The sequence below is a fragment of the Perca fluviatilis genome, chromosome 14 (assembly GCF_010015445.1).
Source record: "Perca fluviatilis chromosome 14, GENO_Pfluv_1.0, whole genome shotgun sequence".
Taxonomy (NCBI): domain Eukaryota; kingdom Metazoa; phylum Chordata; class Actinopteri; order Perciformes; family Percidae; genus Perca; species Perca fluviatilis.
In genome coordinates this window covers 10,937,162-10,952,140 of record NC_053125.1, presented here as the reverse complement: position 1 = coordinate 10,952,140, position 14,979 = coordinate 10,937,162, and the positions used below count along the sequence as shown (strand labels likewise).

The 14,979-nt window shown below is 40.5% G+C and overlaps 1 protein-coding gene across 1 annotated transcript; it reads right to left on the bottom strand.

Annotated features, from left to right (window-relative positions):
- Positions 1–2,885: 2,885 nt before the first annotated feature.
- Positions 2,886–9,703, bottom strand: LOC120572716 (kelch repeat-containing protein). Its single transcript, XM_039822093.1, has 13 exons — positions 9,440–9,703; positions 8,921–9,082; positions 8,746–8,827; positions 8,428–8,484; positions 6,862–7,093; positions 6,388–6,486; positions 5,585–5,716; positions 5,282–5,469; positions 4,993–5,189; positions 4,775–4,869; positions 4,579–4,633; positions 4,240–4,337; positions 2,886–3,934 (listed from the first exon to the last, which is right to left on the bottom strand). The coding sequence occupies exons 1-13, from the start codon at positions 9,499–9,501 to the stop codon at positions 3,702–3,704; spliced, it is 1,692 nt and encodes a 563-aa protein (XP_039678027.1). The 5' UTR covers positions 9,502–9,703; the 3' UTR covers positions 2,886–3,701.
- Positions 9,704–14,979: the final 5,276 nt, after the last annotated feature.

Below are 14,979 nucleotides of genomic sequence, written 5' to 3'. Positions count from 1 at the left end.
AATCTTTATTCTCTATTATGTTGTCACATGTATGATTCAAATGCATTGGAGCATGAGCCACCCAGCTGTTACCAGTGATTCTACTTTCAGTAAGCCAGTTATTGAACAAAGTTGGGGAGAAATTAAAGCAATTCTTAAAGAATTATAAACAATTTCTTTTCTGATTTACAAAAAAAAAAAGTGTGGCGACATATGGTCTAATAATAAAGGCATATTACTCACAAACTCACCAGTCAGACCTTCTTTGTGTTAAAAGACAGTTACTTTTGGGCGCCTGGGTAGCTCACCTGGTAGAAAGCGCGCCCATATAAAGAGGTTCACTCCTCGACGCAGCGGCCGCTTGTTCGACTCAAACCTGCGGCCCTTTGCTGCATGTCATTCACTCTCCCTTTTCATGTCTTCAGCTGTCCTATAAAAATAAAGGCCTAAAATGCCCCAAAAATAATCTTTAAAAAATGTTAAGCTGTGTCAATGCCTAACAAATTAAAGTACTTCATCACATTGATGCAAAAATCATCGAAAGGCCTGCTCGGGTTGAAGGTGGGTGGAGCTGTGTGCGATTTACATCATGTCACTAAACCTGATGAACCAATAAGAATGATAAAGGTGTAACTTCTCTCCCACCCTAACAGGTGCAACACAACCATTCAGAGGGTCAGACAGGTCTTATCAGATAAATCAAGTGAAAACACCACGATCATTGATTTGCAACAATTGTTTCTCCGAACAATCTTCAGTGAGCAGTAGATTTATTGTCACGATAACCAATGAACTGTCAGCTACAACCGGCTGACTGTACAGGACTCCCATCACCCGGAGTCAGCTGTATCACCTGAACGCTGTTGAAGAGTTAAAGTTAGCAGAGAAGTCAAAATAGAGATGGAAAATGATAACACATGGTTAAAATGTCTACCTTCTGTAACAGTTCAAGTACCAAACAAGACACCAAGCCTGAACATCAACCATTCAAGGATCAATATGTGTGGTATGAAGATAATAGTGTATATTATTAATCCTCTGACAGGTCTTTAGGGGTTAGTCAGACAAAATGGGTGGGAACCACTGCTTTAGGCCAGCACTTCGCCTTGATACAGCTGCTCCAGATCATTCAGTGCGGATATAAAATTGCACTGTAAACTACTGAGACAAAATGTACCACCATCGGCCATTACTATAGAAGAGGACACAAACAAAAATACTTTGTACACTCACAGAAATGAGTGACAATATCCGTACTTAACCTGACAATTTAGTAGGCGCTGACTCACAGCGTGGGCAAAATTAGTGAAGTAGTAAGAAGCAAGGCCAAAAATAGGCTGAATCTGTAGAGACTGTTATACAATCACAATTAGTGATAACATGATGTACTTAAGATAACTGGAATCTCAAATAAAAAAAAATAAAAAAAAGGTCTTTAACTACAGCCAAAGTAATGAAGACTTGTTTTGTTGCCCATTAAGATCATTAAATATGTTATGATTCACAGTGAAAGAATCAAGTAGAAAAGTATAAGTCTTTGAAGTGAAATGAGGAAACCGATTTGTTTTCGATGGAGCTTTTTAGGAAGCCAGGCTTTCCTTTGTATCACCAGAGGAAATGCCACAGAGTGGGTGAAACCAGCTTAATGGCCTCCAACAGATTTGTTAGTCTGTTTTCAGTAAGATACCAAAGTTGTTGAATCATTTTCCACAACAAAGCAGCAAGTACCATCTGCTTTGTGAGGTTGTTGTGTCAAGTTTTTATGCCATCTTTATTTGTCTGCTCTGGAGGTAAAGGATTTCTCACTTCATGGCTGCAGGACTCCCTCTGCATGACCATGACCAGGATGATCGACATCTTTATCGGCACACAACACTGCAGTGAAGTGCGTACCATTCATGGAGTGATGATTTCCTCTGTAAATCAACAAATGCTTATAAAAAAAAACAAAAAACGGAACATCTACCTATAATCTGTCTCAGAGCGTGGTCTATTTTCACTAGGATTAGAATCAGATTGCATACTTCTTCCCAGGAAACCTTTGGAGGAAATCACAGACATGTAGGAGTCAAATTCATATTTCATTTTATTTTCTGAGTGGTCAAATTTAAACATATAAACAGTGCAATTTTTGTACTATTTTTTTTTTATTATAAATTGTGCAACTTCTTAGCCCCCTCACTTTATTTGTTATTATTAAGATCTCAGTAATAGTTTATATTTAGTTTTTTCATGCTACATTTTGCGTATAGAAGACATTCTTTATGTATTCTACTTTTTTTAAAGTTACTTATATATGTATCGGTTCTTGTGCTTTTGCTGCTGTGGCTCTTCAAGTGGGATCAATAAAGTTGATCTGATGTTACCTTTTTTTTTTAGAATGTAATTACCTACTCAGTTTTTATAAGGATTTCTGCTCTGGGGGCTGAACAAACATAGAAACATTTACGTGTGAACCTCCTGTCACCAAAACTGGCTGTATAATCCAATGAATATATTAAAAGTTAAAAAACAAAAACAAACCGCCACATTCATGACACCATTATCCGCTGTTCAGCAGAAAGGAACATAATCCCTCTCGGGCTCCACTAATATTTTATTAAAATGTCTCCATTTAGCTCTGGCTCTTTGAAGATAGCATCAGTGTTGATCTAGTCTGACATTAGCTCATGTTAGTGTCGAGTTGCCGGGCTAACAGGGATGTTATTAATGGACCTTTGTTGTTTAAGGTGTCAAACCTAATTTAAATGACATCATTTGGACACTACTTGGTATAAAGTCTTATAAAGTCAGACTAAAACGGTGGGTTCATTATTCTGCAAATGGAAAAGCTTGTCGAAGTTGGGTTTAACTGGTGGTAACTGTCTCTGCACATGTCAACTTAAAAAGGAAGAGTATGCTTAAAATACAGTGTAGAAAATCAAATGTTTATTATTAGGTAAAGAAAGAAGCCGAGTGCCAATGCACAGTAACATGAAGTGAGATCTTGGAAATGATGACATTACCATGTTTTTGAGCCTAACATACAGTTAATGCACGTGCAGCTATCCAGAGGAAACATATTCCGCATATCGAGGCTTCTAAAAGCTCCACTTATTCATTAGTGAAAGAAAATAATATATCAGAAACAAAAATATACATTTGACCTGAGGAACAAGTTGAAAAGCTTTGAACTATGTACATAAAACATTTGATTCATCTCCTCCCCTTCCGCTATCTATTTTGCAAGGGCGCTGTCGCTGTATCTGGTGATTAGCACCGCCTGAGGCGACTGGTTTAAAGAAATAAACAAGTCAAGAGTGTTTTCCCCCCTATATTAGAATGTTAACCTGTGCAGCCAGACCCATACTCCAGCACTGACAGTGCTATGGAGATAGATCTGGCAATGCAAGACTAATTCATATGGAACCACAAGGAGACGGAGGACATTTCTCTTTGATGTTCGTTAAAAAAAGTAGCTCTCATATTCCTGTTGTGCACTACATGGAAACAAGAAAAAATGCCTCAACTGTACACTTTCCAACTCCAACATCTTTAAAACCTTTAAAAAAATAAAATAAAAAAAAAAGAAAGAAAGAAAGAAAGAAAGAGAGGGCTCACACAGCCAAAAAGGAAACAAAGACAAACTATAGGAATATAAATAATAAAAAGGATCTGTGGGGGGTGTTAAAATGGCTTCACAAGCAGTCAGGGAGTGAGGATTCACCTCTGACTCGCTCTCTTTAAATAGCAGCGAGCAGATCCTCCACGGCGACAGTCGTCAGGTCGGAGTAGAAGTTGCCCTCGTTGTCTCCGCCTCCGAACACCAGCAGGCGTCTGCTGATGGAGCCCGCGTCCACGTCTTCATCCTGCCCTGAGAAACGGTGGTGGCCGTCCGTCTCCATGGTGATGATGGAGTGCCCCGCCCTGGGGACAGAGAGCTGAGGGAGCGTCACCTCCGTCCAGCTGTTGGCGTCTGGAGCCAATGAAACAAAGACAAAAGGGATGAGTTTAACACTGTAACATGTCTAATGTAACGAGGAGAATAATGTCATGCTTTGTTGTAATTAGAGCTGCAACGGTGAGCTGATTCATTGATACGACAGTCGGCAGAAAATGAGACGGGCATTCTGGACTTTCTTTTGCTTAAAACAAGGGACAACTCTTGGATGTACTTTAATATATTGTTAACCAATGCTTGTAAGGGTCAACAAGGCTTCTTCCCAAGTTGTACTTTGTACATGACTGAGTGTGTGTGTGTAATTGTGAGCTGCCTCTAACCTATATCAAAGATGAAGGTGTCACTGAGAGCGTTGTTTCCGTTGTAACCTCCGTGGATCAAGAACTTTGTATCTGAGAGCACAGCACTGCCATGCCAGCTGGAATACACACACACACACACACACACACACACACACACACAAACACACACACACACACACACACACACACACACACACACACACACACACACACACACACACACACACACACACACACACACACACACACACACACACACACACACACATTAAATAACACAAAAAAGCGATGCAAAGTACTGAGGTACAATATCCAGACCAGTTTTAGCTGGGTGTGTTTGGGTGTTTAGTTGTGTACCTTCGCGGAGAGGGGGCTTTCCCAGTTGTTTTCACAGCAGAAAACTCCATCAGACCTAAGAAACACATTATTTTATTTTAATAATGTGGTGTATTTTACCCCTCTGTCCAGAAATATGTGCCTTGTGTGTGTGTGTGTGTGTGTGTGTGTGTGTGTGTGTGTGTGTGTGTGTGTGTACAGTTGGTGTGTGGCTTACCGAGGTCCAACATGTACATGTCATTGTAGCAGACAGGAGTGTCCCATCCACCAAATACATAGATCTTCCTCTGCTGCATCACACATGCAGAGTGGCTGGAAGTGAAACAAAGAGGGAGGATGAGACGGGGGGAGAAAATGAAGTGATTAAATGTGTGTGAGAAAAAAGGGACTGCCAGCCAGACATGCTGAGATGACATTTGGATCAAACCATCTTACCCTGAGCGGGGGGATGGCTTGTCGCCAGTTACAATCGGCTGGTACCAGATGGAGAGGTGGGGATCGAAGATATACAGTGAGTCACTGCAGCCGTCTGGCTCTGGGTTTGGACAAGGAAACACTCCTCCCAGCACAAACAGCTCGCCCCGAAACATACTGCAGCTGTGGTAGGCCAGAGGAGGAACCTTGCCTTGAGCCTGGAGGAGAGGAGAGAAGGGGAGGAGGACATGAAGAAAGAGCACAAGCAGCAAAAATGGTATTGGGGGGGGGGAACAAGCGAAACACACACCTCCACCATGGTCCACTTCCAGCTCTGTGTGTCAAGGATGTGAACGTCGTTGAACCACTTCTTGTTCTTAGAGCCTCCAAACACAAAGATCCGCTGGGAGTCCGGGTCGTAGACGGCTGTGTGGCCGATCCTGGCCTCGGGTGTTGGACCCTCTGCCAGAGTCTCCGCTGCAACCCAGGACATGTCCTCTGTTGGACACAGATGAAGTGGATCCACCCATATTTAAAATCCCCTTAAAAACACACTTCTCACTGGAGCCTTCTGTGAAACAGGGAAAATGTTTGTTGTTTATGACTGACAGACCTGTGCAGAGCTTCCACATGGGATCTTTGCAGAACTGCATCCTGGATCCCTGGCCTCCAATCAGAATAGCTGTCAGAGCATCGATGGGGCACAGAGTCTGACCCCAGCGACCTGACGGGCTGACCAATGGGGCTGCAGGACAACCGGAGATTCGTTATTACAAGAGTTAAAGTCTCACAAACATCTCACGCACACACACACACACACACACACACACACACACACACACACACACACACACAACCTCAGGATAGACTTCTAAATGTCAACACAGGCCGACATCAAGTAAAGTTTAAACGTTTCAGAGACCTCTAACCACAAGTTCACACCAGATGCACGTCAAGGTGTTGACTTTATCCACTGATTCTGCCCAACAAGGCTTTATATGCCCATAGTGAAGACTGAAGGCCTCAATTAAGCATTATAGATATTAAGAGATTCTGGGAGGTGGATTTTATTACCTTTGGACACAGCCATGCTAAATGTATCCCCCTGTTCCGGGTCTTTATGCTAAGCTTAGTGTCTCCTAGTTCCAGTTTCATATACGAAAAGACAAATTTGAGAGTGAAATTGAGCTTTGTGTCTAAATGTTGCCAAATAGGCGAATAAGGGTATTTTCCGACAGTGCCCAGGTTGTTGTAACCTACAAACAAGTCCAAGTTTCTGTATACAGAAAACATATTCCTGTGAACTCAGATGGACAATGTGCATCAATGTACTAAAATGGTGAATAAATACTACAAGAAGCAAAGATTTAATAAAAAAAAAATAAAATAAAATAAAGGATGTATGCACAAACTCACCGGTCTGTGTGGGAGTCTTGGCCTGCTTACTCTTCGTCCTGGCTGCACTCTGTGGAGGCGTTCTTCCCACAATCCCCTGCACCAGTCCTGCTCCATTAACTGTGGAATGGAGAAATTGAAGGAGATGCGATAGAAGAAAGAGCACACAAGGAAATGCTTTACTCCTCCACACCGGGCCACGGGAGTGTCTTTAGCATTTTTATTAGCAACACCACTCTCGCTCACACAGTCAGGCATGAATATGGTTTTCATTACAAATGCAACTATCTACAGCAAATGCGCACACAGGCATTAAGACAACTTTTTGTTTGCATTCCATCCGTAAAACTCTTTCATGTCATGTAGCATTGAAGATGATTTTTTTTTTACTGAATTGGTACACAGTTATGGGAAGTCATGGATTTGACATCAGGACAATTATTAACAACATTGTCATATTATAATTCTCCTTCCACAGCATGCTATATCTCTCACCTGTTCCCTTCATCTTTGCTGCATCTGCTCCACTACTGAACAGCTTCTGGCCCCCCTTGGTTTGACCTGTGGCCTTTCGCACAGGTGTGGTCTTCTCCACGGTGCCGTTTGGACACACGTTCTCCTGTTCCCCACTCTTCGTCATCTTATTCTCGTCCCCGTCTTCCTCAGACACTCGCGCTCTCTTCCTCTTGCCGTTGAGTTCCAGGGCTGCGAGGGGAGCCACAGTGTCCTGGGACGGTCAACAATCGGGGGGTCATTTATTATTTAGCAAAAAGTTATTGTTTAAAATATGATTCCAAGAGTAAACTGGAAAAGAGAGGTAAGCTGTAAGAGGCATTGTGCCAAATGTAGGAAAAACAAGTAAACATTTACAAAAGTTGTACTGACAAGTGTTAAAGTGATGGTTCGGAGTAATTTCACCCTAGGGTCCTTTGCACCATGATCTCGAGCCAAACACCCCCCCAGAAGCTTTTTTCACCTGGGTCGAACATTGGGAGCGTTAGCGTAGCGTTATCAGCTGAATAGCTTAGCGCAGAGGCTAATGGATCCGAAGTGTCTCTTTACATTACCCCACTAATAATGCCCAAAATGATACCAAACGTCTACAGTAGTACAAATAGGTTATGCACTCATAAAACGATGGATTGTAAAATTTGTAAGTAAACCAGAAGTTTATGTAAATAACACTTGCCTGCTGGCTTCTGCTCTCTGCTGCTGCTGCTGCTGTTACTACCGGGCAGTAAGAGTGCTTAGGGACATCTACAAATTACAACACCGAAAAGAGATGCAACAAAAATATTTATTAATTTAATGATTAAATAAGGTAATGTCTCCAAACTTACCTCAATTATTAATTGTCTCCTGCTAGTTATACTACAGCACTTACTTTAAAAAATAAGTTAAATTAAAAAATATTTTTGTTGCATCTGTTTTCGGTGTTGTAATTTGTAGATGTCCCTAAGCACTCGTCTTACAGCAGCAGCAACAACAGCAGAGAGCAGAAGCCAGCAGGCAAGTGTTATTTACATAAACTTCTGGTGTACTTACAAACTTTCCAATCCATCGTTTTATGAGTGCATAACCTATATGTACTAGTGTAGACCGTTGGTATCATTTCGGGCATTATTAGTGGGGTAATGTTAAGAGACACTTCGGATCCATTAGCCTCTGCGCTAAGCTATTCAGCGGCTAACGCTACTCTACGCTAACTCTCCCAATGTTAGACCCAGGTGAAAAAAGCTTCTGGGGGGGTGTTTGGCTCGAGGTCATGGTGCAAAGGACCCTAGGCTGAAATTACTCCGAACCATCACTTTAAGTATAATAATTATATATTTAAAATATGAGTGTCTGAATTGGTACAACCATACCATTGGTGCATACCATCCGTAAACCACTTTCATCTCATGTAGCATTAAAGATGATCTTTTACTGAATTGGTACACAGTTAGGGGAAATCATGGATTTGACATCAGGACAATTATCAGCCCTTGATATGGGATTTTGCTGTCTAAATGGCGGATTTCTGATATTTGTATTATAAAGTACATAATTCACACAGATTACCTTTGGTGTGTATTCCTTTACAGACAGGAGTTCCGTCTCTGACCAATCTGCTTTTACCTGACGGAAAAAACACAATTATCCATAACCGAATCCTTCTTACAGATTTGATTTTATTAGTAGTCAAGGCACAAATTTGTCTGCCATGATACATAAAAAAAATGCCATTTACCCCCAAACCTGTGTTTGAATACTGTGTTATATTATATTTCCATACTTCTACTCATTGCTTGGGTATTGGCATGAAACAAAATAACCACTTATTATAGCGGTTTGTTTGGCGACTCCCAGTCCGCCATTTAGAGTTTCCTCAACATTTACCAGGTTTCCTCCTTCCAGAGTGACATTCAGTGTGACGCTGTCTGTCCAGGTCTCCTCTTCCCACTGCTCCCATGACAGGCACCTGCAGGATATAAGATGTCCGGGTTGGTTACTCAATAAATCATTTAGATTCAGATTTGGTGACAGTGGGAGACGGTAGATGCTTTTACCATACTTGTTATATGGAGTCAGTTTTCCAATAGTGATGGGGAACCGGTCAGCATCGTTGAGCTCCGCGTTGACGCAGATCCGCTCCCCCCACGGCCCACTGCTGAACAGCACCACCTGGCGGACACTCGGGGGAACTGCAACAGACACCCTACACGAACCTTCAGCACTGACATGGAAAAAAAAGAAAAAGAAATAAGGGAATATTGGTCTCTCTTGCTATCCAGAAATACTAGGCTAGAGCAGGAAAAGTAGGTATTGGCATGTGAGAAGAACGTTATCCTTCTCTTAACATTGCTGATTTGAAGAGGCGCCAATGGGAGCAACAGATAGCTAGCTAAAGGTTTACAACAGGGGCTGGTGACAACTGCCTACAAAACCTGTAACGTTTTTTAACAGCACTCGAGCTGCGGTTCAGATACATCAACATTAAGACTCACAGAAATAACGTGCCAAGGTAATAAACTAGTTTGCGTTAACCATAGCTACTGTTTAAAGTAAACGTTAATCGTAACGTTAATGTTACCTCAGCAGCCTTTGAGGCGGACAGTTTACTCCGAAAACCGCATATATTCCGAAATCTTCCATCTTTGTGTTGTCTTCCAGCAAAAGCCGTTTATTGTCACAACTCGTTCTGCTATCGTATTTTATTTTTACATTATTTTAAATATCAAAACAACGATATATTGTCTATCTCCCGCTGTTCGACATCTCCCGCCACAGATATGTGTACAATATCTAAACTCCGCGCGAGTTCTTGGTAAGAGTATGAGCGCGTGTTTTGTTGTTGAGAATATCTGTACGGGTGGAGTCTACGCTATATAATATAGAAGAGAACCAGAGCTCCGCCCATGCAGTACAAGCTGATACGACATCGAACACACTTCAGACTGCAACCAACTGCAACTCACAAGCCTTAAGCCAATGAAAGCCCTGCATTCAGCACCCGCTGCATACGTAACAAAAGCTGCGTTCAAGAGCATGTCACCACTTTTTAAATCCTATGTATTCATACCACATTCTCTTCATATATCCATGATTCATACTAACTGCACTGCTATTTGTTATTTTTATTATGTTTTATCCAAGTTTAGCTTATTTTAATTTAATCTATTCTTTTTAAATTATATATGTGTATTTCCTTGTTTCTTGTCTTAATATTTATATTATTTCTTATGTAGATCACATTTTCTTGTTCTTGTTGTAAAGAAAAGAAAAAAAGAAAAAAGCAATATAGCTAATATATCACATCATCAAATGGCAGTATCATTGATTGGGATGGTTTACACATAATCAAGAAAGGGTTTCCAATCGTGTAATATATTATTAAATGTTAAAGGGCTGCTTCTTTATTCAAACACCAACACTTTATCAGGCTGAATGTGTTGCGACATGTGAAAGGTCATTCCGAGGTATAGTGGTCAAGGTAACTTCCTCAGGATACAGAAGCTGAGGATGAGTCATAACCTAGTTTTACAGTGTCATAACCACACAGCAGTAACCATCTGCTGTTGGAAAGAAGTTTAAATGTGCACAGTACAGTGGTGATAGAAGTAGCCTCAGATTATTTACCTAGGCCTAAGTAAAAATATAAATATCACAATGTAAAGATACTTTGTTAAAATTTTAAGTTCTGTATTAAAAAATGAATCAAGTAAAACAACAGAAGCATTATCAGCCAAATGTACGTAAAGCATCAAAAGTAAAAGTATGCCTACTCATTATGCAGAATGCTCCCTTTTGAAATATACTGTTATCCAGTATACTAAAATAAATTATTAGATTAGTATTCATGTATTAATGTATAAGTATTTTAGTATTGTTGCTAGTTAGGATGTAGTTTATGTTAACTGTAAACTGTGGTCATATAACTACAGCCAGCTGCCACACCAATAAATACTGCCAGCCACAGCAATGGCATCAACCAAACTACAGAAATGGCTGTAGCTGCAGCAAAGTACATGCCCACTTGTAGTGTGGCCGTAGCCCGTGGCTGGCTACAGTCAGTGCTCAGCTTTCCACCTTAATTGTAGTCAGATTTTTGTCTGGACACGCAGGATGCAAGGACCAACCCTATAAACTCAAAATTGAGTGAGTGATGAAATTAAACCATTGGTTGGAGCGAGTGTGTTGATGTGAGTGTTGGGGTTTCCCCATTGGCTATTGCCCTTTTAAAATGTATTGGTGTGACACAGGCTTTTACCTCTGCCATCTCCCATCAATCAGCCGCTTAACGTCCCAAATAAATGGTTATTGTGGTTGTGTGTTGTGTGTGTGTGTGTGTCTGCTCGTCTCTGTCGCTCTCTCTTCAGACACAACTAAATGTGTGGAACAAGTAGGTCTATGCAATTTATTAAAAAAACCAATCACAAACAACAGTGATGTAGGCTATTTCTATACAAATACAATCATCATTCATGCATGTAGCATAGGCTGTTGACCACAGCTCGCCAGAATCCTGTGTACCAGGCTTTCCTTTCTAGCTGAGGCAAGATAAGTTACCTTGTCAGCCCGCTCTGCTTGATGTCTGTCTCGAGGTCGCTTCGCCAGGTGTTCTTGGGCCGGCTTCTCCTTCTTGTGCCTTTGGGGTTCTACCTAAGGGCCTGCCTGGTGCTTGTATTTGGTTTCCGGAGCGTTTGGCCAATCCATCCCAATCTTCTTCTCTTGATCTCTTCTTCCACTGGTTGTTGGCCCATTCTATGCCAGAGATCATTTTTGCTGATGCTAACTGGCCAGCGGATGCTCAAGATAAGCCTCAGGCAGCCGTGGATGAATGTTTGTACTTTTGTCATTGCGTTCTTGGTTGTCCTCCACGTCTCTGATCCCAAGAGTAGTACAGTATAGGTTTAATGGTAGATCTGTGGAGTCTAAGCTCAGTCCGCTGGCTGATTTCTTTGGAGCTCCAAATGTTCTTCAGCTGGATGAATGAAGCCCTTGCCTTGCCAATTCGGGCTCTGAATCATCAATGACACTGCCTAAGCAAGTGAAGGCTTCTACTTCCTCAAGTGCTATTCCCTCCATGGCCACTGGGTCTTTGTACGTTGTGTTGACCTCAAGGTTTCCCTCGTTTTCCCTTTATGGATGTTGAGGCCTGCACGTACTCTTGTCTTCTTCTGCATCTGCTGGCCACTGTGTGATAGAATAGCAAGGTTGGTGAAGTCTAGGTCATCTAGCTGTGTTGTGAGTGGCCACTGGACCCCGTTCCTCCTCTGGGCTATTGTGGTCTTAATTATCCAATCGATAACCAGGAGGAAGAGGAAAAGGGACAGTAAACAGCCTTGTCCAACGCTGGATTTCATTTGGAAACTTTAAGTGGGCTGTCCTCCATGGATAACTCTGCAGGCCATCCCTTCTTAGGAGTTCCTGATCATGTTGACCAAATTGTCTGGGAGGCCATATTTGTCAGAGCAGTTTGTCTGTCGATAATCTGTCACTAAATCAATATAGTGGATGAGCAGGTTTAGATATTTCATCGTGTTAAAATCTGAGGATTTGAAACTCCAGTAGAACAGGGAGAGGGGCAGGAAAAGGGTTGGCAAGCAGGGTATGCATATTTTATCACTTATCATAATCAGCATCTTCTATATCGAGATCACTCGCAGAAAAAGACTTCAGTTTGTCCATGAACAAATGCTGCAGCTCCTCAAGACTAATATGTGGGGCTGTGGTTCATAATTGTCCTGGGGTAAAACTGAAGTAACATTAATTACACATTATAGAGGAGTAATCCAGAACACCAAGTTGTTGAAAATAGCATGATTACATTGTTGAATTCATTAAAGCAGTCCTCAATTATTTGTCTCAAACGTATCTTAACCATGTCATGTGATGCTACTTCAGTACACAACAAAATTACTGGGACCACTACAGATGAACATAAATATCTATATTCACATTATAAAAACCACCGCTGACTATCCCTAAATTTGACCACAATTAAGCACATTGACCATACAAGGTCCAGCCATACACTGTAAGAAAGGATTCTGTGGTCATGTAGATTTGAATTATTATTATTAGGTAAAATATATTCAATATGATTGTGTTTTTGAGGTAAATAATTTTATTAAATTTCAAATAAAAATGTTTGGAATAAAATCTACCCATTGTAGTTAAATACAACATAATAATTTTATTTATCTAATCCCAAACAGAGAGAATATTGAGTTAATTCAAATTAATGTAATCAGGCAAATTTTAATTGAAAAGCACTTCCTGTCAACCTAGCTAGCTAGCAGCTATAATGTTACCCAGCATGCCGTTCGGCTGTGTAAATTTGTAAATGTAAAATTATTAGTGTTAGAAATTGTTAAAGTCACAAATAGTTGTGTGCTATGGTGTTTTATCCTGTTAAAGAGAGTTAGTTGTGGGTTATTAATTTAATATACATATACAAAAATATATATATGTGTGTGTATATATAGGCCTATATATATAAAGTTACAACCATGAGTGAGAAGGGTACAAAGGTAACAGGGCTCCCGTTCTGAAGACACTTGCAGATTAATTCAGATGTAGTGTTCTCAGCGGCAATGCACTGGTGTTACGGTATGTAAATTAACACCGGTATAACCCAGCACTACTACAATGGGTCGAAAACACAAGAGTGAATTGTTAATAAAATAGACTAGTTATTCCTAAGAAAGAAGATTTAATTCATTGCATTGATTAAATTCAAATCGATGTGCAGATTAATGTAGATGATTATTACTCAATTATATATCATTGATATGTAGAATTAAATTAATTGTTTTTAGTACTATTTACACATTAGGGAGTTTATCTTTTTAAAATCAACTCAATATTTTTGTTTAGGTTATAATTAATATTTTGTAATGTTTTCTATTTGAATCTACTCATATTAAATGGATAACTATTAAGCGTCTTATTTAATTAATATTTACTCAATACCAAAACATAGAAAATTTAATTAATAATATTGCTTGTAATCTGTTGCCTCATTTTTATTGAGTAGATATGGTGTATTTTTTCTTACAGTGTATACTAGGTTTAAACCTAATCTTGTTTTTGCACAAAACCACTCGAAAATGTTAAGAGCCCATCCTGGCTCATTTCTGTTTCAAATCAAACTTTAGTACAACTCTGTTGCCAGAGATAGTAGTTACCTTAACTCAAGTTCTATGAGTATGTGCGAAGCCCTCTAACCAAAAGCGAAGCCCGTTAGAGGGAGGAGCACATACAAAATAGAAATAGTAGTTAGATAGCACTGTCCTTTTTCTTGTTAGGAAACCTGGGGACTCGATTTCCTGACAGGCTGGAGTTTGTGCAGCCTCCACAAACAATACTTTACCACGACGATGATAAATTGAAATACAAAAACTACCGAGACACACCGACTCACGATCGCCGGTTGTAAATACCAGCCGACTCCGCACTGAGCTAACGCAGAGCCTGGCAAACAACTCCCTCTCGTCACGTCAAATGACGCGACGTAGAAAGAAAAGCGCATATTAAAAACCATTGAAAATCTGTCACTTTTTTTCTACTAAATTTGTGCCATTGTGTCTTGTAAAACATTTCAAATCCTGCATCAACTATTTATATGGTATTTTCCTACACAATTATATATTCATTTTGTACAAAATTTAACCTGCACTATGCCCTTTAAGTTGCCGTCTAAATGTATGTGTTAACACACTAAACTGCTGCCATGGTGAAAATATGAAGAAAATAAAACCTACGAAATCAATCAATCAAAATCTTATTTTATGAGCAGAGATAATGTGGTATGATACCAGACTGATTATGGTTTTCTGCCGAACTGACTCCACCAGGATGAAAATCTCTACATTTCTTGAAGCTCCTTTGCATTAAGGCACTTGAGGTGGTTTGGAGTAGGAGGATGCCTCCTGGATGTCGTCTTTGAATCACTAACATCGTTTTTACAGTCTGGGGTGTCTTCGTTTGGAGAGGTCAGTGCTGCTCTCATCTGTTCTGAGGCTCCTCCTGATCCACGCTCTGCTCTTCCACAATGGGGAAGTAGCACAGCACTGACTGTATCACGTGGCCCTCGCCTCGTCTGTGTAGTCAGACACGCTGAACCAG

What these genes read in the sequence shown, in the direction of transcription:
- LOC120572716 (XM_039822093.1), bottom strand. Translation starts at nt 9,501, where the DNA reads ATGGAAGATTTCGGAATATATGCGGTTTTCGGAGTAAACTGTCCGCCT. An exon ending in CCGCCTCAAAGGCTGCTGAG is followed by an intron (nt 9,083 to 9,439) that starts GTAACATTAACG and finishes TTTCCATGTCAG; the next exon opens with TGCTGAAGGTTCGTGTAGGG. An exon ending in CAAGACTCCCACACAGACCG is followed by an intron (nt 5,717 to 6,387) that starts GTGAGTTTGTGC and finishes GTTGTCCTGCAG; the next exon opens with CCCCATTGGTCAGCCCGTCA.